Here is a 25,085-nt window from a genome sequence, read left to right as displayed (position 1 = left end):
TTAATTGCAGATTCAACTGAAAATTTAATTATTTGGACAAACCTTTGCACTATGAAAAACAGGCAAAAATGCAAATTAAGTTACAATGGTCCTAATGGGAGCAAAGATCACCAATAGTTCAATTTTTAAAAACTTTGTAGCTTTTAAATATATTTTTTCATCAAAAAATATATATGCAATACACTGAACTATTTCCCAATAAGAGATGGAAACAAGGGGAAAAAAAAAAAGGGAAGGAAAGAACTTGATTTGTCTAAATAAATTCCCTCCCCACAAAGCATTGAAATATATCCGAAATTAAAAATCTGACCCATTTAAAAAAAATGCAATCTAAAAATCAAGAGACAAAATGAGTTTTCAAAGCAGGCCTATGTCACACTAGTAATCTGCAACATGCACATGTATAAGCACAGTTGTGAGTTATTTTATTAACTTAAAGTAGCACTATGCAAATCACTCCTCTCTGTGCAACACATTCTCCGTTTTCCATTTTTTAAGAGCTAAAGCTACACCAGAAAGATTTTGTTCCTTACAAGTATTTTATACAAGAGGTTTCCAGCCAACATTGACAATAAGACACTGCAATGTTTCCAATCAGTTAGATTTTGTTTTAATGACATGGGCATTTCTTGAAATGAACGCAGCTATTACCTACAAAATAACGCACATTAATTTTGATGGTCTTACAAAACCAGTACTGAGCTGCAAATCTGATTCAAAGTAATATACTGAACGTTCGAGAATATCTAAAAACAGATATTAATTTTTTACTTCAATTTTGCAATACTTCTTGAAGAACTTGAAAAATATGACGTTGTAACAAGATATTACCAAGATTATAAAAACTGGTAGGAATAATACACTGTATCACTGATCCTCAGTAAGTAGAATTCTGATTAATATTAATCACACTAAGTGTTTAAAAAAGTGTTCATGGTTATTTAAAAAGTGTTGTGGCCCCCTAAACATTTGAAAACTGATAACCTTTCCACTCTTTATTTAAAGTCAAAATGTTTTTTTAAAAAAAGTCTCACAAAACAATAGCAATAATCAAAAAGCATGAATTGTATTTTTGTAATCAGTAAGATCTCTAGTGCTGAAGGGCTTTTCATAGTAAAAAGCAGATTCTTTGGGGACATTAGTTAGTTAACTTAATAAAATTCAGTTTTATGATGATTTTTCCTTCCTGCTACGAGGCGAGTCTGCTCCATTTGAGGTTACTGTTCCATTTACTCCATTTTCTAGGAACAAGAAAAAAAATTGATGATTTCCCAAGCAAAATAACAAATAAATAATATATAAATAAATAAATTATATTTGATTATCTTTAAGTTGTTTCTAAGTCAACATATAGCTTTTGTATATGTTATTCCAATGTAAGTATTACTCTGCTAAATGCTGTCTTAAGAGACTTTCATGATGCAATAATTGCAATAGCTTAAAAACGTTCTGTGTAAAAAAAAAAGTCTGTTTTACATAGTTTGCAGAAAAGATTTTAAAATAGAGACTGATTTTGAGTTCTGGACAACTAGTATCCAACTTTACAGATGAAGGGTTCTAAAGAGATAATCCCAAATCAATATTTTAGAAGCTCAAACCTTTTGCTTTTCTGCAATGTGTGGAGAATACATAGTATAGTGCAGCAAAAAGCTTTACTGGCATTCATCTGGGATGACTTACATAAGTCACTCATGGTTCACCTTTCTTAAGTAATGTATTCATTCCAAATTTATGTTAACAAAACACTTCTACCACACCATCAAACATATGTAATAATATATACAGTATATTATGTGCAGTTTGTAAATATCTGTTTGTATTAGTGATCTTTTCACCTGCCTCTTTCTCTGTAGACTTTCCTTCCATGTGAAGTGCCAATGGAAAGTTGCTGGATTGTTAGTTTATTATAAAGGAAAAGCCATATGCATGCATCTAAGTACATTTTTAAACCCCTTATAAATTAGCCAGAAGATTGTGGGTTTGTTTTTTTTTAACCAGTACACAAAGGCACATCTGTGACCCGAGAACTATGCCCCTGCCAAAATTTAAGTTATCAATCTCCCCTACTGGAATACTTAAGCTGTTCAAGAGATTGCAACGCTGAATTTTCTTTTCTTTGTTAAATCATGGCAAGGGTAGTCATTCCCATTCCCTTTGTTCTTGAAAATGCCTGAAATTCTTGCTCAAACAGACGTTCTCTTTAATATGCAGGGCCGGCTTTAGGACGTGCGGGGCCCGATTGGAAAGAGCTGCTGCCGAAATGCCACCGAAGACAGCAGCAGCGATTGAGCTGCCGCCAAAGACAGCGGTGGCAATTCGGCGACAGCTCAATTGATTTCCACTGTTTCTGGCAGCACTTTGGAGGACGCTGCGGGGCCCCTGTTCCGGACGCTACAGGGCCCCTCTTAGGCGCAGAGCCCGATTCCTGGGAATCGCCCTAAAGCCGGCCCTGGTAAATATGCTTCTATAACAACAGGCTTTGGAAATTAAGCCTTTTTAACCCTTGACTGTTCAATGATCGGGTTTCCTTAGGCTATGGATTTATTAAACCTGCTGTATCCTTGCAATTAAGTTAGGTACGTTCTGCATTGTAAACCATAGTAGACAACATCTGTCTGCAGATGCAGTCAAAGTGCCATAGGGGCTTAAAATTACTTTTCCCTTCCAAACTGCTTTCCACATCACCACTACTGTCTGGTACTTTCCTACACTAACTCTGGCACGGTGAATCGTAAAAAGACAGTCACCATTGAAGTGGTGCTTCATTGTTGCATCCTAGAATCCCCAGCAGAAGGAGCAGCAGCAACACCACAGAACTGGGAATTCATGTGATCTTTGCCTTAAGGCAACCACCACCAACACTACCACGAAAACACCCAGGAGCAGACAAGTGTACAGTCCCAATAATCACATCCATAAATTCGACCTGTACAGCAGTCATCCGCAACCAGCTCAAGCTACTGCAGAGTTTGCATTCAACAAGCCCTACATTACTCCAATTTCAGATTAAACACTCAATTTTGCCTGAATCACAGGTAACTAGCTATAATCACTCTGCCCTACTGATCCCCTATTGGCTTGCTCCTGGGCTTCAGCTGGAGTAAGTAAAAGCAAGAAGAAAAAAAAGGGGATCTGGAGACATACACTCTCGCACAGGGAGAAAAGAGCTGGGACCAAATCTCTGTAGCACCAGGACCTGCCACATGACTTTCTGCCCTTTTCCCAGTGGAAGGGTGACATACACCAATACATCTATCTAGCCCCAACCCCACACCATCAAAGTCTCAATCTCACAACGTGTACATTTTAATTCTACAGCCAGATGATGTTGGCAGGTGTGGGGTTTGGTGCACTCAAGCACATGTGCTTAATACATACCACTACCAGGCCTGAGCAGCTTTAAATCTTCACAATGGATATAAGGTTGTGTATAATATCAAAAGGAAAAAGACATTTTTGGGAGGGTTTTAAGCCACTTTTCCCTTTAATTTGTACTTCTTCTCCCATGGTTTTTCACATAGCAACAAGACAGACAAAAAATTAAATGGGAACAATAGTTGTAAACCCTCCAAAATTGGCTGTGGGCCTCCAGGGTAGGTATAACATCTAAAATTACTTCATTTGTGAAATACCACAATTCAAGTTAAGTGTCTCTTTTTGTTGTTCTCATGATATATGTAATTACTAACAACTAATATCCACCTTGAAGTTTGTGTTGTAACTCACCTACATCACACATAGGAGGGTACTACAATGATTTAAGTCAAGGTGATTTAAGTTATTGAATTGTATTATTTAAATCACTTGATTTTTAAAAAAAGTCATTAAGTCAGGTTGAATCCTTGCAAAACTAATTAAATTACAATTTAAATAAACGGTGGTGGTTTGTTTGTTGTAAAATACCAGTACTGGAAGAGTATCTTACTTGAATTTTATAAAACTATGGCAAAAAAATTACTGCATTAATATTACCAGTGAGAATTATTTAAACTTTCAAATACATTAGAGTTGTGATTAAAACAAACAAAAACAAAATCATACAGACTAAAATTTACAAAACCAAGAGCCTAAAGTTAGGGTCCTAAGCAGCATGGAAGCACAAGTCCCATTTACTTTAACCTGCAAACCCAGCTGGAAGAACCGGTTATTTGCTTAAACAAAAAGCTATAATTAGAGAACAAAGTCTCACATCACACCAGAACTCCAAATAGGGCCAATTGCCTACATATTGCTTGAGAACCAGAGCGGTGTAAATATTAATCCACCCTAGTGTGTCGCATGCTAACTGTCCTGCATGGACCCTGCTGGGAAGCACCAGAAGTTCCCTTGTGCCTGTTACATAGTATTACTTCAGGATTACATTAACAGGCACTAGTGAACTTCTAGTGCACGCCAGCAGGATCCATGCAGGACAGTTAGTGCACGACAAGCTAGTGTGGATTAACGTTTACACCCCTCTGGTGCAAACTAAAGCACCATGTACACAAAGCCCATAGTCAATTTTAAGAGATATTCAAAAAGGATTACTCTCATGTAATTCAGGCCTAAGAGTGAGACAGGTAAAAGTAGAGTGCAATTCAGAGGTGACCTGCAAAGTTTTAAAACAGCCACGGACTTTTAGATATCCCTTTAACCTGGCAAACTGGAACACATTACCTTAATTTTTACAAGTCAGGTGGGTATTTGAGAGTCACCTTTGAAACACTCAGGTAATTTTATTTGGTATATTATTTTTATATTATCTGGGTTATAAATAGCCAGTGAGAACAATTTCAAAGTTATTCCTCCTTGATATCAACCACCAATATTAGTTTCCATTAGTATGAGTTTGAGTATCAAAACCAGAAACATCTCATTTCACATGGCAAACATTCAACAGCACTTTACCCAACTATGCCAAATAAGTTTTTCATATTGGTTTAACTCTATCTTCAGAAAGAAAAACCTTGCAATACAAACCTCGCTCTTTTTTGGATGGTCTGCCTTTAGTTGTTACAAATTTCTTCTTCAGTGACTGAGGCTGAGAAGAAGAATGTTCTCTCCACCTTCTAAGCTGGAAATTAATGAACTTCCACATCATAAAGGCTTGAGTTCCACAGATTGAGGACAGTACAATGATTCTATAAACAGATTTAAGACAGAGCAGAGGTAGTCATGTAAACAAGTATCAGATGAAGGCATGTCAACAAGTTTGTCAAGTTTACCAAACAGTTAACCCTCAAGGTTTGTATCTGTCAAGAGAAGCTGCCTGTTTGCTCACCAAAGTATATAAAATTTCCTCAGACACATGTAAGCAATCATTCTTTTCAATATGCAACAAATTAGAAACTCTTCCCAGTAGGCAAATACTGATTCTTCTCATGAGATTTTATGAGGCACAAGTCAGCCTGGTTCTGACTTTACTTCCTTATTTTTGATTACCATTAAGAGACAGATGTTAACAGAGATATGGAAATAGGATTTAGCAAAAGAAGAGAAAAATTAGAGTGAGAGACCTACAGAGGGTTGAGACTGGTCAAATGCGCAAATATGGAAGCAGTAGCAGATTCGCGGCATTCTCTCTCCTTTCCCATGTTTGTCAGATAAGCTCCTCCGATTACCAGCGGGCTCCGGTTTACTCCCCATAAAACTGTGCAGTTATTTGATAAGATGATCCCTGACCCTAGCAGTATTTTCATACTTTCCTTCCTCCACAAATTAAAATCCTGAAAGGTAGAGGGTGCATAGAGTATGACAACAGCATGGCTCCTAATTGTGCCATGTTACTGCAGATGAAAGAAACACCTCGCAACCAACAGTGAAGACTCTCTAGGCCCCTGAACAAGTGCCCTGTCCCTTTTATTGGTGCCTTCAGGACTTCAAGGACTTCCCTGAAGAACCCACAGCTCATTTTCCTGGGTGAGGGAAGGGAAATGGTGGCTGCTCCTTTCTTCTGCCTGAGAGAGTGATCTGTAGGTAACTCCATGTGTTACAGCTTGGTTTATTGGAGCTTACAAGATTTTTCTCAGTGGGATGCATCTAGAGGCCAATCTACAGATTTTAGAACAGTTGAGAGACTTAAAACTTCTGTATATCAGAGGGCCCCTTTAAGTCTAAAGCTGCATTTCTCTGGCAAGACAATCAACACTATGATCTATAGTAGTACAAGAATTCTTCAGTTAATTTTGTTGTGGAGTTGGGCAAATGCCTTACCATTGCTACCAAAGCTCTGGACTTGAGGGTATGGGCTTTAAGTAAATTAATAAATGTCCTCAGTCTAATATGAATACAGAACATTCCATAATATGCATTAAGTTGTATTTTATTCCTGGGGAAATTCTGGCGCCACTGCACATGTGCAGAAACACATCACCCTCCCCCCTCCCCCCCAGATTCTCTTTGCTTTCCACAGAAAAATGTTTTTTGTGGAGAAGGAAAGAGAAGCTGCACCAGTGTTCATTCACCCTCCCTGGCAGGACGGGCACATCTGTTCTGGCAGCCAGGGGAGAGATAAGTCACCGCAGCTGGGCGGTGGGGAGAGGACGACGGAGATGGCGTGTCCCGTCCCCTGCATGGAGCAGCTGGGTTTGAGTCAGATCACCCCCAGAAATCTCCCCGGGCTGCAGGAAACTCTACACTGGTATCTATGAGTGTGTGCACGTGCAGTAGCTGAAGCTCGGTGGGGTGGGGGTTCCAGGTGGGGGGGAGGAGGAGACTCGGCAGGAGGGGTTGAGTGAGGAGGGAGGGGGTCCACATGCACGGGGGTTGGGTGGTCGGAGCGAGCTGCTCCCAGTACACAGTGACCCCTCCCCTCCCCCACTTCCTGGCCCCATCACTCTTCACTCACGGGAGGGAGGGGTCACTGTGTACTGGGAACCGCTCCCTCTGACCGCCCAACCCCTGTGCATCTGGACCCCCTCCACACACACACCCCACCGAGACTCACCCCTGCACACACACCTGGAACCTCCCACTGAGGTCACCTGCATTGGGAGTCCCTGAACCACCCCCCCATGCCAACCCTTACTCCCTGCACCGAACTCCCCTTACACCAAACCCCACAAGTCTCACCCCCTACACTGGGACCCCCCCAGACCTGGACCCACCACTGAGCCCCAACAATCTGTACCCTGACCTGCCAAGCCAACCCCATTCCCCCAGCACTCAGCCCCATCGCTGCAACCTAACCACCTTCACCTGGACTGCCCTGCAGAGTCCCATTCCTCCTGCGCCCAGAACCCCCGTGCATCCAGATACCCCCTGCACCCAGATTCTGCCACACACAGAACCCTGGTACTCTTGAGGGAATTCTACACCAAAAATTTAAAAATTCTGCAAAGTTCTGCATATTTTGTCAAAATAACACAGTAATACAACAACAATATAATGACACCCTTTTCAATTATTTTGGTAATTTATTTCAAAATATTTGTCAGCAAATAATTGAAAATGGTGTCATTATATTGTGTTTTGACAAAAAAAATGCAAATTTTTAAAATATTTTGGTGCAGAATTCCCTCAGGAGTAATATTTAAAAAAAGGTTTCAATTTACCATACCTGATACCCAGAATGTTAAAATTTCCAGTAGTTAAATTGAGGTCCTGATTCTCTGCTCTTGCCAGGCCAAATCCAACAGTGAGAACAGAGAGAATCAAAGTCAGAAGTCTTCCAAAAACAAAAAGACCAGCCCACAAAGAAAACCTACAAAGAAAGTGCCACAAGTCAATAAATATGCATATTCATTATTTGGATAACATCAGAACATCATTAGTCTGACTGTTTATTTCCATTATGTGGGACTCTGTTTAGTTAGAGAAAACTATCAAGATTTCTTTAAAAATTAGGACTGATACTCAACATGAGATGTTACTGCTAATCTCCTTTCAATTCGCAAATGTTTACACATTTACTAAAATAAAAATTCTAATAATTCTTTGAATAAGAAAGTTGCTGCAATAATTGAGGGTTTTTTTTAATTACAGAAAAGAAGTGGTGATTATGTATCTTAAATATGGTGATAGTCAAGTTAGATTTTAAACAGCACAGTCATTTATGCACAGTTTTAAGGATCAGCATAAGTGAACACACTAGATATTATTCAACTTCAGACTGTTATCTAAGAGGGGTATAAAGTTGCTAACTGGGACCTACTAATTTTGATTGCTAAAAGCTTAACAGGAAAAACTACCTCAACTCTTGGCCTTTAACCCCCATTTTCTACAGAGTTCAAGACATGTTGTAAAATCAATGACTGTGCTCTCCCCCCCCCCCCCCTCCGTATTAAGGTAAACAATGAACGTGATACTTATTAGCAGCTATGAATTTAAAGAATTTCATTTGGAATTATGTCAAGTTTACTGTGTCTGCTACACCAAATATCCCATTATAATTTTCTTGCATATATCAATATAAAGTATATAATAAGGAACAGAATTCTGCTGTATCAACAATTGCTTGAGTAGGCAATAGGGTAATATGAAATTACTTGTTTTATAGCATAGAATTAAAGAGTAGTACTCTATATTAAAAATACAGAAGTCACACTTCTGAAGGGCAAGCAAATTCTAACTGAACTCATTTTTTATTGTGGCTATTGTGCAGCAGAAATACAAACTTTGCAAGAAGCTCGTGAGCCACAAAGTAGTTTTCTTTGTTACAGTTATGATAAATACTTACCCTTTTTGATACTTTTCATCACTGAAGTAAAAGAGGCGGGAGATGTGGAAGAGAAATTCAACAAAGTAATGCAACACCAGAAGAACAAGTCCAAGACGAGTGAGGCTATCAAAACAAGAGCAAACCAAGTATTCAAACATTTTCTGAAATATTTATGGTAGCAGATAAATCCAGTGAAATTTATCTTAAAACTGACTTACTTCAAAAGATAAGCTCCAGCAATATGAAAAAGATAAAGTCCAATGTAGACAAGCTGGCGAGGGATATCTTCCTATTAGACAGAAGAATGAATTAGTCTATGGGACACAATGTTTTCATGTTCACTGATTTTATAAATTTCATTTAGGCTGCTCAGACACCTTAATCCTTCCTTTCATAATATTAAAGTGTCTCCCATGACTAGATTTGTTTGTCTCTCTCAATTCCATACTAGTCTCATTCAGGAGTTAACAATAGATTAGTTAGTGGTAATCTTAAGCATCCACCAGAATAAAGAAGAATAAATGGGGGGAGGGGGAGATCAATTGTCAGATAAAAATCAGAGGTGCTTTTCAAAGCAGTTCAAGTATTTTTCTTAAGGCAAATTTGAAAAATTATGCCTCTGTACTATATTTCACTTACATATCAAAATATACAAATATTTCACACACCAAAATTACCTATTATGGCAACCAAGGTTAACCCAATTACAATTTAAAAGTTTATTTTCTGCTGAGTTTTACTTTTTCTGTATACACTAAAAAAAGTTCTATTAATTAATGAACTCAAGAATTTTCACATAAAATGCAATGCTAAGAATGCATCTGTTTTAGAAGTGTGAGATCCTCAAGATGCTTCCATTTCAGGATTCCATCCTCTTAGGCTGATCTGTATGCTGGCAGCACAGTGAATTTTTTTATTAGAAATGATACCAGTATATGTGCTGGCACTTCAGGTTAGGCTTTTAACTGGTTCCATTTTGATGATACCACATGGAAGTTAAATAGCGAGAGGAAGAGACTGAACAGGCAGGAGGAAGAGATAAGAATAGGAGTAGGGCCAGAGAGAAAGTAGATAGAGCGATTTAAGAATAATTATAAACCATTTGCAAATATTAAATAATCACTCATATGACCATATACTCCAGTGATACATAATAGTGTGGGGTATAATACAAGTCATGTTCTTAAAGAGCTACACACAATGTACAGGACACTGACAACATTTCAGAGAACCTCTATATTTTTGGATGAGCTTCCTCTATAGATTGAGTGAAGTATTTCAGTTTTCGCTTGCACATATTATATAGTAGTGGAAATTGTGAAAAATCCATCCAGCAAGAACTACAGTAAACAGACCTGTATTCTCATGTCAAATCAAGTTAGCATGTGCAAATCTGTGTGCCTACCATAACACTAGTGAGATACAAAAATCTAGCTAGAGCATGTGTGATGTTATCTGATTAAAATATGACCATATAGATCATTGTTGCAACACTGCTATATATATGCAGCAAATTTTGTACAAAGGTTGTCACAGTGAGGTGTCTATGAAAAGGTTATGATTTGCTGGTTATGATTATGCTATCTGAAGGCATGTATCATTTTTTATTTGAAGTTATAAGTATTGGCTCTATACCTGGATTTCAAATGTTGGCTCCTGGGGTACTGCCCACAAGGTAGCTAGGCAGCACATCTTGGAGGGACTATTCAAATTAAGGGACTCATCAAGAAACACTTGGTTGACAATAGACCGTGGGAGATGCCCATCTACACTAAGTGGACTGTCATGTAAATGTGCTGTCTGGAGTGTAGGTAATGGCTTCCTGCAATGACTGAGTGAAATTAGGCATGAACATGTGACTTGCCCATGTGACTCCAAACTCCATCTTGTTATTGTAATTTTCCACAGTAAGAACAATGGGATGCTCGCCACATGGCAAACACTATAAAGGGCCCTGGAAACACCTCTTTTTTGTCTTCAATCTTGCTTCCTGCCTCTGGAGGAACTTTGCCACAAACTGAAGCGCTGAACAAGGGGCTGAATGACCCTTCCAAGCTGTGGATGTATTCCAGAGATTTGATTTAAGCCAGCAGTTTATTCCATCACTGCTACAAGCCTGAACCAAGAACTTTGCAATTATTGTATGTACTTGATTCTTTTAACCATTTTTAACCCTCACCTTTCTTTCTATGAATAAACCTTTAGATTTTAGATACTAAAGGATTGGCATCAGTGTGATTTTTGGGTAAGATCTAAATTATATATTGGGTGTCTGGGGCTGGTCCTTTGGGATCAGAAGAACCTATTTGATGAGACTGGTTATAAAGAACCACTCATCTGTGAATCTGGTGTTTTTGGTGGTGACATAAGAACTAGAATGCCCCAGGAAACTGCTTTTATGACTTCTTGTTAGCCAGTGTGGTGAAAAAGAAGTTTACTTTTGTTGTTGGTTTGGTATATCCTATTGGGGATTAGCGACCAGTCTTGGGGGTGTATCTTCCCTATTTCTCAGCAGTTTGTCCTAAATTTGGCATCCTCAGTTGTGACCCACTGAAGCATGGTTCTAGCATGACCTTCCCCATATGGTCTGATAGAAAAGAATAAGAAAATTATCTTTATTATAAACAGCCATTTTTAAGACTTGTGCTCTTAATACATGGCAAGCAAAAATTGTGCAAGCTAGAATTCTAGATCTGTTCACTGTCCAGCAAAGAAATACCACGCCTCCTTATTAGGTGTCCCCATACCCCTCCTCTTTAAATGACAGCTGCTGTCTGAAGTGAAAGGTGAAAAGTTACATGCATAGAGAAGACATACACTTCAGGCTCTGCAAGGGGTGAGGATCTACAACTTCTGAAAATAAGAATTAAAGCTAAGTTTTGTTTTCTTCATATGTAAGAAGACTCCTCAGCCAACTCATTCATTAAAAGCTGCATCAGAAGGAAACATATCACACAGGGTACAGGTTGGCTAAACGTGAAGTAACACCAATAGCACAAAAAAGCAAATTAACAAGATAAGAGGTGATTTGTTTTTGATGTACCATCACCAATATGGATGAATATCCATCTAATAGAGAATAGCCAATACAGATACAAGTTAACAGCTCAGTTCCTTCTCCTCCTCCCTGGGTGACAACAGGTTTCTTCAGTTGAGACATTCTAGAACTGGAAAAAAATTACAGCCAGTGTACACTCCCCTGCTTAGTCACTTGTTTGAGCTTGATGGCCCACTGGGATGCCCGGAGTGAGTGTCCATATGGGTGTTGCCACAAAAAACCAACCAAACAAAACAAAAAACCACTCAGTTGAAATTCCAGTAAGAGAAAGAGTAACTCTGGATAAGCCAAAATGGGCTAGATTAAAGTGATGGGTGAGGGGAAAGATCAGCCCTGAGCCCACTAGGGTGAACGGAGATCCCTCCCATAAGACCGCTCAAGAAGGCACGGGCCCAGTATCAGGTGGGAGCCCAGTACAGCTCCATCCAGTAAATGCAGTAGAATGGCTACTGTTCTGGTAACTTGTGAAAACTGTCTCCTCAAAGATCTACTGGACAATCACTTCAGGCTCAAGCCATACCTTCTAGAGATGCCACTAGCTGGACTACAGGCATCAGCTGAAGGATCTTTCCTCAAAGTTTTTTTGGGTTGGAAATGCCTGCAAGGGAGGCGTGTTGGATGCAGGCTCTGATACCTATCTCCCAGCCTATGAGGATCTTTGAACAGTAAGAAGAGAGACCTGGACTCATTGAAGGGTTATGTTCAAGAAAGGTAAACTGGGCAGAAATCCAGGAAATGCCAGCAGACTGAGCCTGGCCACAGAGTTTGGACAGAAGATAGCTTGGAAAGGCAAGCACAAGTTCAAATGAGTCTGAACAAACAACATTTAGAAGTAGAATTTAGACTCCAAGTTTTACTAGAGAGTCTAACATAGGTGCTGGAACTAGGGGTGCTGCAGCACCCCATGGATTGAAGTGGCTGCCATTTACAGTTTGGTTCAGAGTCTCTCAGCACCCCAACTATAAAAATTGTTCCAGCACCATTGGAGTCTAAGGCAGCCTCTACCTTATGAAACCTAGTTACAAGATGATGGGACCCCAATGGAAAATCCTGCTACTGAGTGGAGCAGAGACCTCTTTTTCAAACCTATCTTGAGAAAACCTTAGGATAAAATTAATAGGGGATTTCCTGGCAAAGATCACATGAGATCAAACACACCCTGTAGTAAGCAGAGGAAGTACCCTTATTTTGCCAACAAAATGGATGACAAGGATCCAGATTTCTACCTTTGAGAGCCAGGAGCGTTCACAAGTCAGGCCCAAAAACTAAGTGGCATGGGGTTGAGGTGAAAGAAGGAAGAGCTCCTGATGTTGTAGTTTCTTTCATTCTAGCAGATGGAAGCCGAGACATCATGCACGACACAGGTCACAAGAATACACCTCCTGTGGCTTCAGACTCTACTGAGGAATACAAATCTGGCACATACATATTTCCTAGGCTGTCATTGCAGGCAGAGCCTGAACAGTCAACAGGTGAACCACACCTTCCTATTATTCCACCCCAATTAAGCACAGCAAGGATCCATAATAGACAAAAGATGTCCTAGTTGCTCTGTCAGGTTCTCTGGCTCAAAGTTGCTGCCTTTTGCAACTGCAAACTCTGCTGTTATTACCAGGGCCAGGCATTTTAATTTGCAAGACAATCCTAGATTTAGACATTTAAAATAGTGTGCAACAACTCCCTCCTCCCCCAACAATACACACAGATTTGTTAATTTTTCTTTTTAAGTCAACCTTTGTTGGAAACACAAACTAACCTGATGAATTTCTGGGTTTAAAAAAAACAAATGTCATCAGCCTGAATCAGCACACACTGCCGTATAACCATAGAGGACATGGCACATAAGAGTTTCCTGAACAATATAAGAAACCTTGATGTAAATACTTTCCAGGTTTGTCAGAAAGATGAAGTGTTTATCCTGTCGAAAGAATGAGACGCTAAAAAGGACAATCCTCTTGTAAATGGATTCTAAGAACATCAAAACTGATCCCCCATATACTTTGTTGCCCACGTGAAATGCATGGAACCAGAAGATAAGTCACTTATACTACATTTTAATCAGCTATTTTGTGTATATGAGCTGCCTTGTAATCTGAAGAAATGCAAGTTTACCACCTTAAAACTGCTTAGTCACTAAAATGAAATAGTTACTATTCACTAGAATGAAATAGTCTGCAATTTACAAGCTAGAAACAGCCTTAATCTAGTCAAGACTTATTAATGCCCACTGAAGGAAAGACTTGAAGCAACTGCAAATTCTCTTAAGGAATCATCTTAGAAGTTCATGTAGAAAGCTAGATTACTTTGTTTTCTGATGGCTGTGTGGCTGAGCAAGTACACCTCTACCCCGATAGAACGTGACCCGATATAACACAAATTTGGATATAGTGCAGTAAAGCAGTGGGGAGCCCCAGGCCCTTTAAATCCCTGCCCGAGCCCTGCAGCCAGAGCTCCGGCAGTGATTTAAACGGACCGGGGCTTCCTGCAGCAGCTGGAGCACCGGGCCCTTTAAATCACTGCTGGGGAAGCCGGTCCAGTCTGGCACGGTGTACCGGACCAAACCTGATATAACGCGGTCTCACCTATAAGGTGGTGAGATTTTTTGGCTCCCGAGGACCGCGTTATATCGGGGTAGAGGTGTATCTGTGTGCATCAGATTTGTATCCTTTGCTTACACAGGAAACGGAGTCTGGGACAGCTAATGAAATCATGCAGGGAATAGACAGCTTTAGAAATGGTGGGGGATCAAGACAGTAGAGCTCAAATCAAATCTAGGTGATCTGAATTTAGATAGCATAGCAGTAAATATACAATGTTCAAATGGCGTACAGGCCAAGACACTCAATGATATTGTGGACTGCACTAACCATACCCCTGAGCTTGTTATTTAGCTCTCAAAGATCACCCCCATCCCTAAAAAGCTTAATTAAAAAATAAAATTCAAATTTTGCTATTTAAGTTCCAACTTCAAGCATTTGATCTCAGAAGTATCTGCTGCATATACTGGGTTGCTAGTCAGGCCAGAAAACTGAAAAAAGTGATCATGATAACTTGGCTATCATCTACTTCAAACACACTGCAAAAACTCAGGCACAGAGTTTGATGAACTCTGAGGGAAATCAAAGCAAACAAGTTTGTGAGCTCAAACTGCCATGATAGACTCAATCATCACCGTGACTGAAGTTCCTTGCTTCTTAAGTTGAGGGTATCTTGTTGCTCGAGGAATCACAAAAAACAGAATTCTCAGCAGTGAAAGACTATCCCAACCAATATTTACGTTCAGTAGAACTACTAATTTAAATATTATCCAATATGAGTAAGGGTAGCAGAATCAGGCCTTTAACCAGCTTCATTTAAGAACTTGTCTACATGAACATTTAGTTTGTAACAAGCTGGGTTGTCAATCTACCTCATGCTAGTCTGCCATGGACTGTCTGTCCGCATGGACCCAACTCTGATTTAAAAGAGAACTAAGTCAAAATGCATTAACAAACTGTTAACACACATCAGTAGGGTCCATGCAGTCAGTCTGCAGCAGAATAGAGTGGGGGTAGATCCAGACCCCAGCTTGCCGCAAACTACATGTTTATATAGACAAGCCCTAATTGTACTAGTAAGTATACATGCAGTGCTCTAAATTTACAAATTACTGTAGCATAATTTTGAAAAGTGTATTAATGTAAATTTAGAAAAGTACTCACTGAGGTCTATTTATGTGCCAAGTGAAAACTTAAGGGTCTAGACATATCTGCAATTTGGCACATAAATACACCTGAGTGACTGCTCTCCTAAATTTAGGAAGAAAGTTCACAATCTCTTGCATACTTTTGGACCCTGGAATACTTGTTAACTGCAGCGGCTGTGACCTGGAAAATCTTTTTTAATACTTTGAGTTGAGGACAGAAAAGTTTCCTGCTTTAAAAACTTTTGTTTTGGTAAGAGATGGACACACACAATAGATGAAGCAGTCATAACCTCTAACTCCCCTTACCAATAATCAACCTATCACTTATCTCAAGAACAAAATTAGTTCTTTGCCAGAGACTGAGAAAGGAAGGAAGTTGCAGTGTTCAAATCTGATGAAAGGGGGATGGAGAAGCATATATAATTAGCATATTGGAGGCACTGCAAACCCAAAGACCTTGTGATCTACCCTGACACTCTTTCACACACTGAGCTAGATGGGACCTGGCAGGCATCACCTTCCAAACCTCATTAAAAAAAAAGAATGGAGGCACCCAGTAACACAATCCAACCACCAAGTCCTGAACACAGACAAGCAAAGAGTTTTGGTTATTTCACTTTATTAGCTATAACGAATAAAATAAGAATGGTCTCTGCCCATTTTCAAAAGGAGGTGAGGATTCCGATATTAAGAGGACTCAATAATGTACACAATGGTAGATTTAAGATTTCAAAGAGAGTACATGTGAGTGGGAAGGTTAAGAAACTTTGACAACACTATGCCTTGTCTACTCTTCTCCATAAAAGTGACTTCTGAAACTAGTTAATTTTTTGGAAAACCACATACTTTTGGGGCAGTCAAATTATGTTACAGAACTCACACTTATTCCCACCCCAAGATCACCTATAATGGGATCTATACAATACTTGATTTTACACAATCTAATTCAGGACAGTCTCCCTTTGCTAAATAAATATATGTGCTGTTTCCTAAAATTTCTTGAGCTGGCCAGGTGGGTAATCTTTACACTACCTCCCCAAAGATATCTAGTTAAGATTCCCTGCAGTTGCTAAATAAGAAAATAATTGCTACCAACCCTGCAATAAGCATCAGATATGATTTTTTTTTCATTTTAGTGAAAACTTACTCACTCAGACTACTAATTAAATAAAAGAAGTTTGAAACTGAAACTTACATTCAGTATGCACAAGGAAAGAATTCTGACATTTGTTTTTACTACATTAGAAGATCACAGTCAATTTTGTTCACATAGAACGTATTAGTGTTTAGAGAAAATACTTGATTACACAAATATCATTGAGGCCAAGAAATTAGCAGGATTAAAAAAAAATGAGAAGAAAAATGAGAACATCCATACTTACTGAAGCAAGGAAAAATTGAAGGGATTATAAACTCATTCTTCAAGATATAAACCAATCTGACAGATATTATGCAGACCCCACTTCCAGTTTGGTGTCTAGCAACTTCCTCTGAAGCATTTGGTAAATGACCATTCTCAGAGACAGGATACTGGATCAGTTGGACCACCGGTAAATCTAATCTACTAAACCTTATGTTCTTAAATATGCTTAATCACTTCTAATTACAAAGAACCAGGTCTGGATCCTGCCTCTGTAAAGTCAATGGCAAAAACCCCTCTGACTTCAATGATGCAAGATTAGACCATAAATGGGAAGATTCAGTTGTTTTTAATAACAATTAAACCGGAAGCCACCACTTTGATTTTGTCATATTGAACTCACTGTTTCACCCTTTGAGTACTGAAAGTTATGAGGTAACGTTTTTATAACAAACTGATTTAAAAGTATTATTTAAAACACTGGTTAAAATTGAGAATTTACCTTATAAATGAATTTTTGATTTGCAGTTCTTTAAAGTGTGTAATAGAAAGTCAATCTTATTTGCACCAAATAGGGCTTGCATGGAAGTAGTATACTGACGGCTCCCACCGAGAAAGACAACAGCTCCATTCACAATGGAGATACTGAAACAATTATTGGTATTTCAAAGTAACTACTCAGAAAAATGCTTTAACACATTCTTCAATAAATATGCAGCTATCTAATCAACTCTTTGATTGAACATTGAAAGCATGTTCAGATGATGGGTCTACAAACAGAAGTGAACTATTGGTTGATACAGAAGCATACACCTCTACTCCCCTATAACGCGGCCGTGGGGAGCCAAAAATCCCTACTGCGTTATAGCTGAAACCCTGTTCTACTGGGGTAGGGGCAGCAGGGCTCCGGCAGTGATTTAAAGAGCTCCGGGCTCCAGCTGCTGCGGGGAGCCCCAGGCCCTCTAAATCGCTGGTGAGCCCCGCTGCCGCAGCCCCGGGGTAGTGAAGGCAGGGCTCCGGCAGTGATTTAAAGAGCTCTGGGCTCTGGCCGCTGTGGGGAGCCCTGCTGCCGTAGCCCTGGGGTAGCGGCGGCAGGGCTCCAGCAGGATTTAAAGTGCCCAGGGCTCCTCGCAGCAGCCGGAGCCCCAGACCCTTTAAAGCGCCGCCCGAGCCCCGCTGCTACCGCGCTATACGCAAGCCCGTGTTATATCAGGTCGCGTTATAGCGGGGTAGAGGTGTATAATTATACTGAAACCTTCATTTCTGGCACAGTTGCGAGAGCACAGCAGTATTTTCACCGTTAAGATTAAAAAAATGTTTTCAGCTTACTTTTTTGGTTTTCTGGAAGTACAATTCTGGAAAAGCATGAAACCAGTATGCCAACTGTGAGATGTAGAAAAACTTCATTTGAAACCTGCATGGTACAGCAATAAAATAAAAAACATCACTTCTGTAACTGCAGTCCAAACTCAAAAATTTCACGAAGTTTTCTGCACACTTGGTTAACCATGGATTTGACAATAAAACGAATACAGCATCTTCTCAACACTATTCACAGAAATAAGGTTTTTGGAAAATAACAATGATCCAAAAAAGATATTACAAGAGTAGCTAAGCGCTTATTAGCAACTTAATTCTCTGCATTATTGCCCTTAAGAAATACTATTTCTGCTAGTTACTTTAGAGTTGTGGGGCATCAGGTTTTAAGCAGAGATTTTAACCATCTCCATTACTGCTCCCCTTAGTTAGTCTAAACAAAATACCTACTCTCGGCCATAAATCTTGAAGGATAATCACTACTTTCTAACACTGAAGAAGGAATAAACCTTACGGAATCAGCGTGTGTGGGTAATCCTTCCACAGAGACGTTGGATCCGATACATAGTTCTCCTGAAAATACATAAACCTGTTGGTTACCTTTTAATCACAGGACAGACAGACAATAAATACAGAAGACAGTGATGAAAGTCTGTCACATTTCTCATTTATAGCACAGATGCTACGGAAGCAGTATAAGTGAAACCGGAAAATGCACTCTTATTCCAGAATAAGAGTGTTCATACATAGAGTTAGTTCCAGTATAATGATATAATTATACCAGTAAGTTTAGTCATGTCAGCAAGCCCTGATTATTACTGGAGACAAGAAAAGACTTCTGTTTCTGGAAACTGGAATGTAGTAGAGATTTTTTATATATATATTTTTAAGAGAATCTCAAAGCTCTTCACAAAAAGTAATTATGACTGAGAGTTTGACCAGTATTTAAAATAAATTTTAGAGGTAAGTAACCAGAAGCAGAATCACTTGTTTACAGTCATACAGCATTGAAGGGTTGGAACAAAGATAAGGAGTCCTGACTCAGTCCCATGCTCAAAAATTGATTTGTTGTTTGAAAGGCAGAACCCCCAAAATTAGGGTGGGGGAAGGAAATCTACCATCACAAGTACTAACTGGCATTCAACTGTGACAGAGATCTAAATACAATAGGCAAAAGACTTCTCTGATCTAATATTAAAATACATGGCTGAAAACTACAGTAAGTAATTTTCATAGCACAAAAGTTAGATGAGCAAGGGTGTAATATCTGACAATATAAATGAAAGATAAAAGACATACTCACAGAGACAAGAATATTCGTGCCCCAGACACATGAGAAAAGGTAGAATGCACTAAGTTGTCCAGATTCATTGAACTTGCTGTGTTTTGTTTTGGAAAAGTGCATTCTCCTGTTAATTTTCTAAAACAAAAGTTATTTATGTTATTGATAAACATACTGAACCATTTGTTTTAAGAGGAGGATGGTTAGATGTTTCTTATGTATAGTTTTCATAAAATATCTAAAACTGAAGTCAACGTAGCCACACATTCTAATTAAATCTTACAATAATAATGTATACCATATTTATCTTAATGGAAGAAATGCATACTTGTTACTTACATCAAGCACATACTCCTGAATAATGGCATGCATAATTATTGCTACCAGCATGTAGAAAAAAACTGTAGCCAAGTCCTTGATACCATAATGATAAAGGGAGACTGTTTCTGTAGATTGTTCTTCTAAAGGACAAAAACAAAGTTTTACTTTTAGAAAGCTCGTTATAAAAATCATGTTCAGTCCAATTAACAATAAGCTTGTCTATTTCTCAAAGCAGTATTGTTAAGACAACAAATCAATTAAAAAGATATTCCTATTTGTGCTGGATACAAATTGAAACCAAATTAATGATTCATGATTGCATAACTCACTAGTGACCTAGTTTATAATCAACTCCCTCTCATTAAACTAAATTTGTGTCTGTAGAGATGTACAATGAAAAACATAACTAATGTATTTAAACTCCAAAACTCAACTCTTACATTTCCTTCTTGACTACTTTAAATTATTTGTCCCCCTCTGACTAGCACAGAGCATTACATACAGGCCCAGAATTCTAAGAAAAAAGATATTAAGAGGATTCATGTGCATCTTCACATCAGGCAATATTTTTAATATGATTAACAGAATGGAACAGCCTTAAAAATGTTATCACAAAACTAATCTCATGACATAGTTTAAGAATAAGAGTGGATTAGCAAGAATTACTTTGGTCAGCATCCAGACTTGCACAGGGTTAATCTTACAACGAACACTCAATTTGGGAGAGTACAGCATACCAACAATTTATGAAAATTCTGTCTACTCCATGGTACTAGTGTTTAAATTCTCAAAAGATACCTACCTGTAGCTGGAATGGTAACATTGTACTGAAGTGTAACAAAAATGACAGCGGCTTTTGCTGTAATCTGAAAGAACAAGACAAAGTGAGTGCTATAAAATCTAAATTAAAGGAAACCAAAGTTTACTAATCAAAAAACACATATCCAGCATGGCTTGAACTAGATAAGCAGTGGAGGCGGGTGCTTGGCAATGATAAAGGAAAGGAACCTCATCTCAACGTCATTTGATCTGACTTTCAACGGGCAGAACTGCTTGTCTAGGGAAGCAAACTCCCACAATGCAGGGATTGAGCATTGCCAGAATACTTTAACAATCCTCTCCAAAAAGTCACCTCCAAACTGCCTATTTACCAGTTAATCCAGGGGTTCTCAAACTGGGGGTCGAGACCCCACAGGGGGTCGCGAGCTGTCAACCTCCATCCCAAATCCCACTTTGCCTCCAGCATTTATAATGGTATTAAATATACAAAAAAGTGTTTTTAATTTATAAGGGGGGGGGTCGCACTCAGAAGCTTGCTATGTGAAAAAGGGGACACCAGTACAAAAGTTTGAGAGCCACTGAGTTAATCCCTTTCCACCACATTAACACAAGCTGCAATTCCCTTTCCACTATGCTTCACTCTAATATACCAAAGTATTGTAATGCCAAGTCATCTATTTTAGACCACTACCTTTGACCTTATTTTTAGTCAATCACCTTGTTTCAAACTCAATTTTAACATCCCAGCTAAAATAAATAAATAAATAAAAATCACAAACAGGAGGGTAGGGGCGGGCAGGCAGACAAAATATAGAGCTGATGCTGACAGATCCTTAAAAAAAAAAAATTACAACCAATGAATTGTACACCAGGCTCAAAAGAATCAGGCCTTGTCTACACTGACACTTTACAACGCTGCAACTTTCTCGCTCAGGGGCATGAAAAAACATCCCAGAGCGCTGCAAGTGCTCCCAGTGCTGGTAGACAGTGCTCCCGTCGTGGGTTTTTTTTTTGTTTTTGTTTTTTAAAAACAGTGCTCTGACTATATAGCCTGTGACTATATAGCCTATAGACTGTTAAAGCACTGCCACGGCTAGTTGAAGTTGCTAATGAAGACATACCCTTAGAAACCCTTGAACACTAGACAACACAGAAATACAAGCACACAAAAAAGTAAAACAAGGTGAACAGAATGCAGCTAGAGTAGTGATGCCATTGATTATTCTGGACTACATGAAAAAAAATATTAAAAAGTCAGAACAAATGCAGAATAAAATTGCTACCTTTCTTTAGGAAAAACTTTTATGTATGTATGTATTTATTTTTTTTAAAAAGAGCAGCACATTATCTTTTCTACTCCTATTTGCAAACAAGAAACCTGGTGTAAAATAGTAAAGACTGGAAAAGCTTCCATGAAGTCCACTTAATACACCCGAAACAGTTTTTTTTAAATAAACAAAAATCAAGTTCAGAATATCTGGAACTGAAGGGTTTAAGGGATCCAACTACTTCTCTAGTGCCATACCATCCATCACTCATTATCACCCCTATACAGTTTACATCATCTATGCAACATTTACCTCTAATGTTTGGAAAAGTATTTACAGAGGTCAAAATATCTAAAGACCATAAAAAATCCCATTTCCTGTACAAGAGAACAATTTCCAGTGGTCACCTAGTCATTCTTTATTTTGTCCTTTGCTTCCAGCACTCTACAATGTTTTTACAGTTAAATGTCAATATGTATTCTGTGACATGAAAGCTAAGTACAATCCATGGGGCACCACTTTTGTTGATACCGAACTAACACAAAGAAGAAAAGCAGCAAAGAGTCCTGTGGCACCTTATAGACTAACAGTCATATTGGAGCATGAGCTTTCGTGGGTGAATACCTACTATGTATTCACCCACGAAAGCTCATGCTCCAATATGTCTGTTAGTCTATAAGGTGCCACAGGACTCTTTTACAGATCCAGACTAACATGGCTGCCCCTCTGATACAAAGAATAAAGATTGGCAGAGCCGTAAAACTTTCATAGTAAAAGCAACTACTAAAGAAGGTCTTTGTCGGTACAGAATAGCATATAGTGGAAAGACTGAACATAAAATTGAAAACTTACACTCCAGTATACAAAAATATTTTCAGCATTAGCAAAATCAGTTACTACAACAAACAATAAGGCATTATCACTTTGTTTTTTAAAAACAGTGAATCACAGGTGTACATAAAAAGGAAAAAAATTCAAATCCATCCTTCTTCCTTTCCACACAAAAACAGTGTATAGACTGTTTTCACAACCAAAAACATCTGGGAAGACAGACATGTCTGGCTTCCAGAGGCAAGCCTTAGCGTAGTATACGACAGATATATATTTATTTTAAACCCCTACTGTCCAATCTATGTTGATAATCTGTGGCCTTTGGATACTGAATATTACTTAAAGTTGGAAAAAACTGATATAAAAAACTAGTGATGTACATAAAATGCTTATAAATCTTCAGGCTGCTCACCAAATGAATAAGGGATTGATTATGCTCTTAAGAATCATGGTAACACTGACAGACTATTAGCACATCAAATTGAGGCAAACATACTAGCACATCACATTGAGACTGTCTTATCTTGGCTCATAATAGGCGAGTGCTATTCTGAAGGGAGCACATATATTACCAGTCTTTGTGCACGTTCTCAATAAGCAACTGCAGAGAGGCAAAAGAGACATTTTGCAAAACAGGAGATCCAGTAGACAAATTTGCCATTTCTTTTTCACTTCAGTGACTTTTAAAAGAAAATTTAGAAGACTAATTTTAATTTTCAACTTGATCAGATAGTTTAGTCAGTAAATATACTCTGACTTTTAACCATTGTCTCAAAAGCAGCTAGAAAATAACTAGATTTCAGTTAGCTCAAACATATTTTTTGTTGTCCCAGGCAGCAGCACATCACCACTTTTCTGGATGGTTGTCATAAGAACTTAGTTATGAGCCTGAATGCAGACAGATGCATCTTTAAAGCTTAGTGGATACTTAGGTGTTGGATACTAAATCTTCACTAATTCCAAATTGATTTTGCATGGCAAGGTCATCCATCTTCCCAATAATTACTATCCAAACAAGACACTAAACCACTGAACTGCAAGGGCAGGAAAATGGAACGCATCTGCCCACCAACTGTCTTCCCCTTTGGCTGCTGCCTGGAGATGCAACGCGCACCTCTGCACGTCACTACTGTTTGTGCGGCTCCCCGCGGAGTGCTGCTGTTGTTTCTCACATGTGCTGCTGTTGTTTCACACATGTGTTTGCAGCGGAGGTGTGTGAATCACACAGCTGCTCAGGACCCTCAGTACTGGGTGGCAGAGCTCGGCAATCGCGGTCAGCCGGGGGATAAGCAGTCTGGGACACGTCACCGTTTGCTCCCCTTGCCCAGGAGCTAGCTGGGGACAGCCGCCGCTCCAAGGGCAGGTGACAAAGAGTTCTGTGGCACTTTATAGACTAACAAACATATTGGAGCATGAGATTTTGTGGGTGAATACCCACTTCATGGGATGCATGTGAAACGCGCTCCCCAGCAGGCCTTACGCTCCCGCCCCCCCATCCCCACTGCTTACACACGGCAGCCTCGCTGGGCCCCAGCCGCCGCCCCGCCTCCCTCAACACTACGAGCCAGACGCTCCGTCCCCCGCCCCCCGCTCCGCTCCGACTGCCACGTAACCTGGCCGAGGGCAGCAGGAACCGCAGGGCGCTGATGTTGCTGCCGCACAAAGGGGAAGCGGCGCTTCCCCCACCCCGGCTGCAGCGCCGGCGGGGCCGCCCCATAACCCAACCCGGGGCCGGCACAAGAGGGCTGGGGAGGCCGTTGCGGGCGGTGTCCCAGGGAACGGAGCGTGGCCCAGCTCCAACAGCCCCCTGCCCAAGGCGACCCTCCTACAGTCTGCTCCCTGTGCAACGTGTCGGCCGCAGGGGCAGCTCCCCCAGCAGCCCGCGGGGTTAGGAGCCCTCAGGTATTGGGGGGCGGGGGGGTGAGGTGTGCTCGGCATCAGGCCCCCCCCCCGCACAGTGGGAGGAGGAGCCTGAGCAGCCCAAACCCCGCCCGGCTGGGCCAGATCAGCGTATCAGCTACACACACATCCACCCTGCAGGGCAGCGCCCCCTGCTCCCCCCAGCTCCGGGCTCACCCCCACCCCGGCAAGGCCCCTCTCCCCCGGTCCGGGCACTAGGGGTGGGCACCCCCGGGGCCGTGCGCAGCCCGCTCAGCCTGCCCGGGGCGGGGGCGGCTCACCTCGAACATGAGCCCCAGCAGGAAGACCATGGCCACGCAGGAGACGATGTCCGCGTGGTTCTGCACGATGAACTCGTGGCTCAGCACGGGCGGGTTCTTGCTGCTCTTCTTGCGGATCGCCATGGTGGTGGGCAAGGAGCGGAGAGCCGCCGCGGCCAGGAAGGGGCGGAAGAGGAGGCGGCCCGCCTAGCGGAGCAGCACGTCCGCCCCGCCCAGCTCCTCCAGCGCTCGCCACGGGAGGGAAGCGGCTCGTCCTAGCTCCGCGCGCCGCCTGCGGCCAGAGAGGGAATCCTTGGCCGGCTGCTGGGAAGTCGCAGCGCCACCTGCTGGCGGGCGGTGGCGATGCTCTCGTCCTTACTCCCGTC

The 25,085-nt window shown here is 40.4% G+C and overlaps 1 protein-coding gene across 1 annotated transcript; it reads right to left on the bottom strand.

Annotated features, from left to right (window-relative positions):
* On the bottom strand, positions 1–25,074 carry TRAM1 (translocation associated membrane protein 1). The gene is made up of 11 exons (XM_045004741.1): positions 24,721–25,074; positions 20,464–20,527; positions 19,680–19,801; positions 19,362–19,478; positions 18,573–18,631; positions 18,071–18,155; positions 8,857–8,927; positions 8,657–8,761; positions 7,538–7,681; positions 4,960–5,120; positions 1–1,241 (listed from the first exon to the last, which is right to left on the bottom strand). Exons 1-11 carry the CDS (start codon positions 24,841–24,843, stop codon positions 1,168–1,170), a joined length of 1,125 nt encoding a protein of 374 aa, XP_044860676.1. The 5' UTR covers positions 24,844–25,074; the 3' UTR covers positions 1–1,167.
* Positions 25,075–25,085: the final 11 nt, after the last annotated feature.

The sequence above is a fragment of the Mauremys mutica genome, chromosome 2, assembly GCF_020497125.1.
Source record: "Mauremys mutica isolate MM-2020 ecotype Southern chromosome 2, ASM2049712v1, whole genome shotgun sequence".
Taxonomy (NCBI): domain Eukaryota; kingdom Metazoa; phylum Chordata; order Testudines; family Geoemydidae; genus Mauremys; species Mauremys mutica.
Note: the sequence above shows the minus strand (reverse complement) of the source record. Positions and strands in the feature narration are given on the sequence as shown.

What these genes read in the sequence shown, in the direction of transcription:
- TRAM1 (XM_045004741.1), bottom strand. Translation starts at nt 24,843, where the DNA reads ATGGCGATCCGCAAGAAGAGCAGCAAGAACCCGCCCGTGCTGAGCCAC. An exon ending in GCTGGAGCTTATCTTTTGAA is followed by an intron (nt 8,762 to 8,856) that starts GTAAGTCAGTTT and finishes TTGTTTTGATAG; the next exon opens with CCTCACTCGTCTTGGACTTG. An exon ending in GATGAAAAGTATCAAAAAGG is followed by an intron (nt 7,682 to 8,656) that starts GTAAGTATTTAT and finishes CTTTCTTTGTAG; the next exon opens with GTTTTCTTTGTGGGCTGGTC.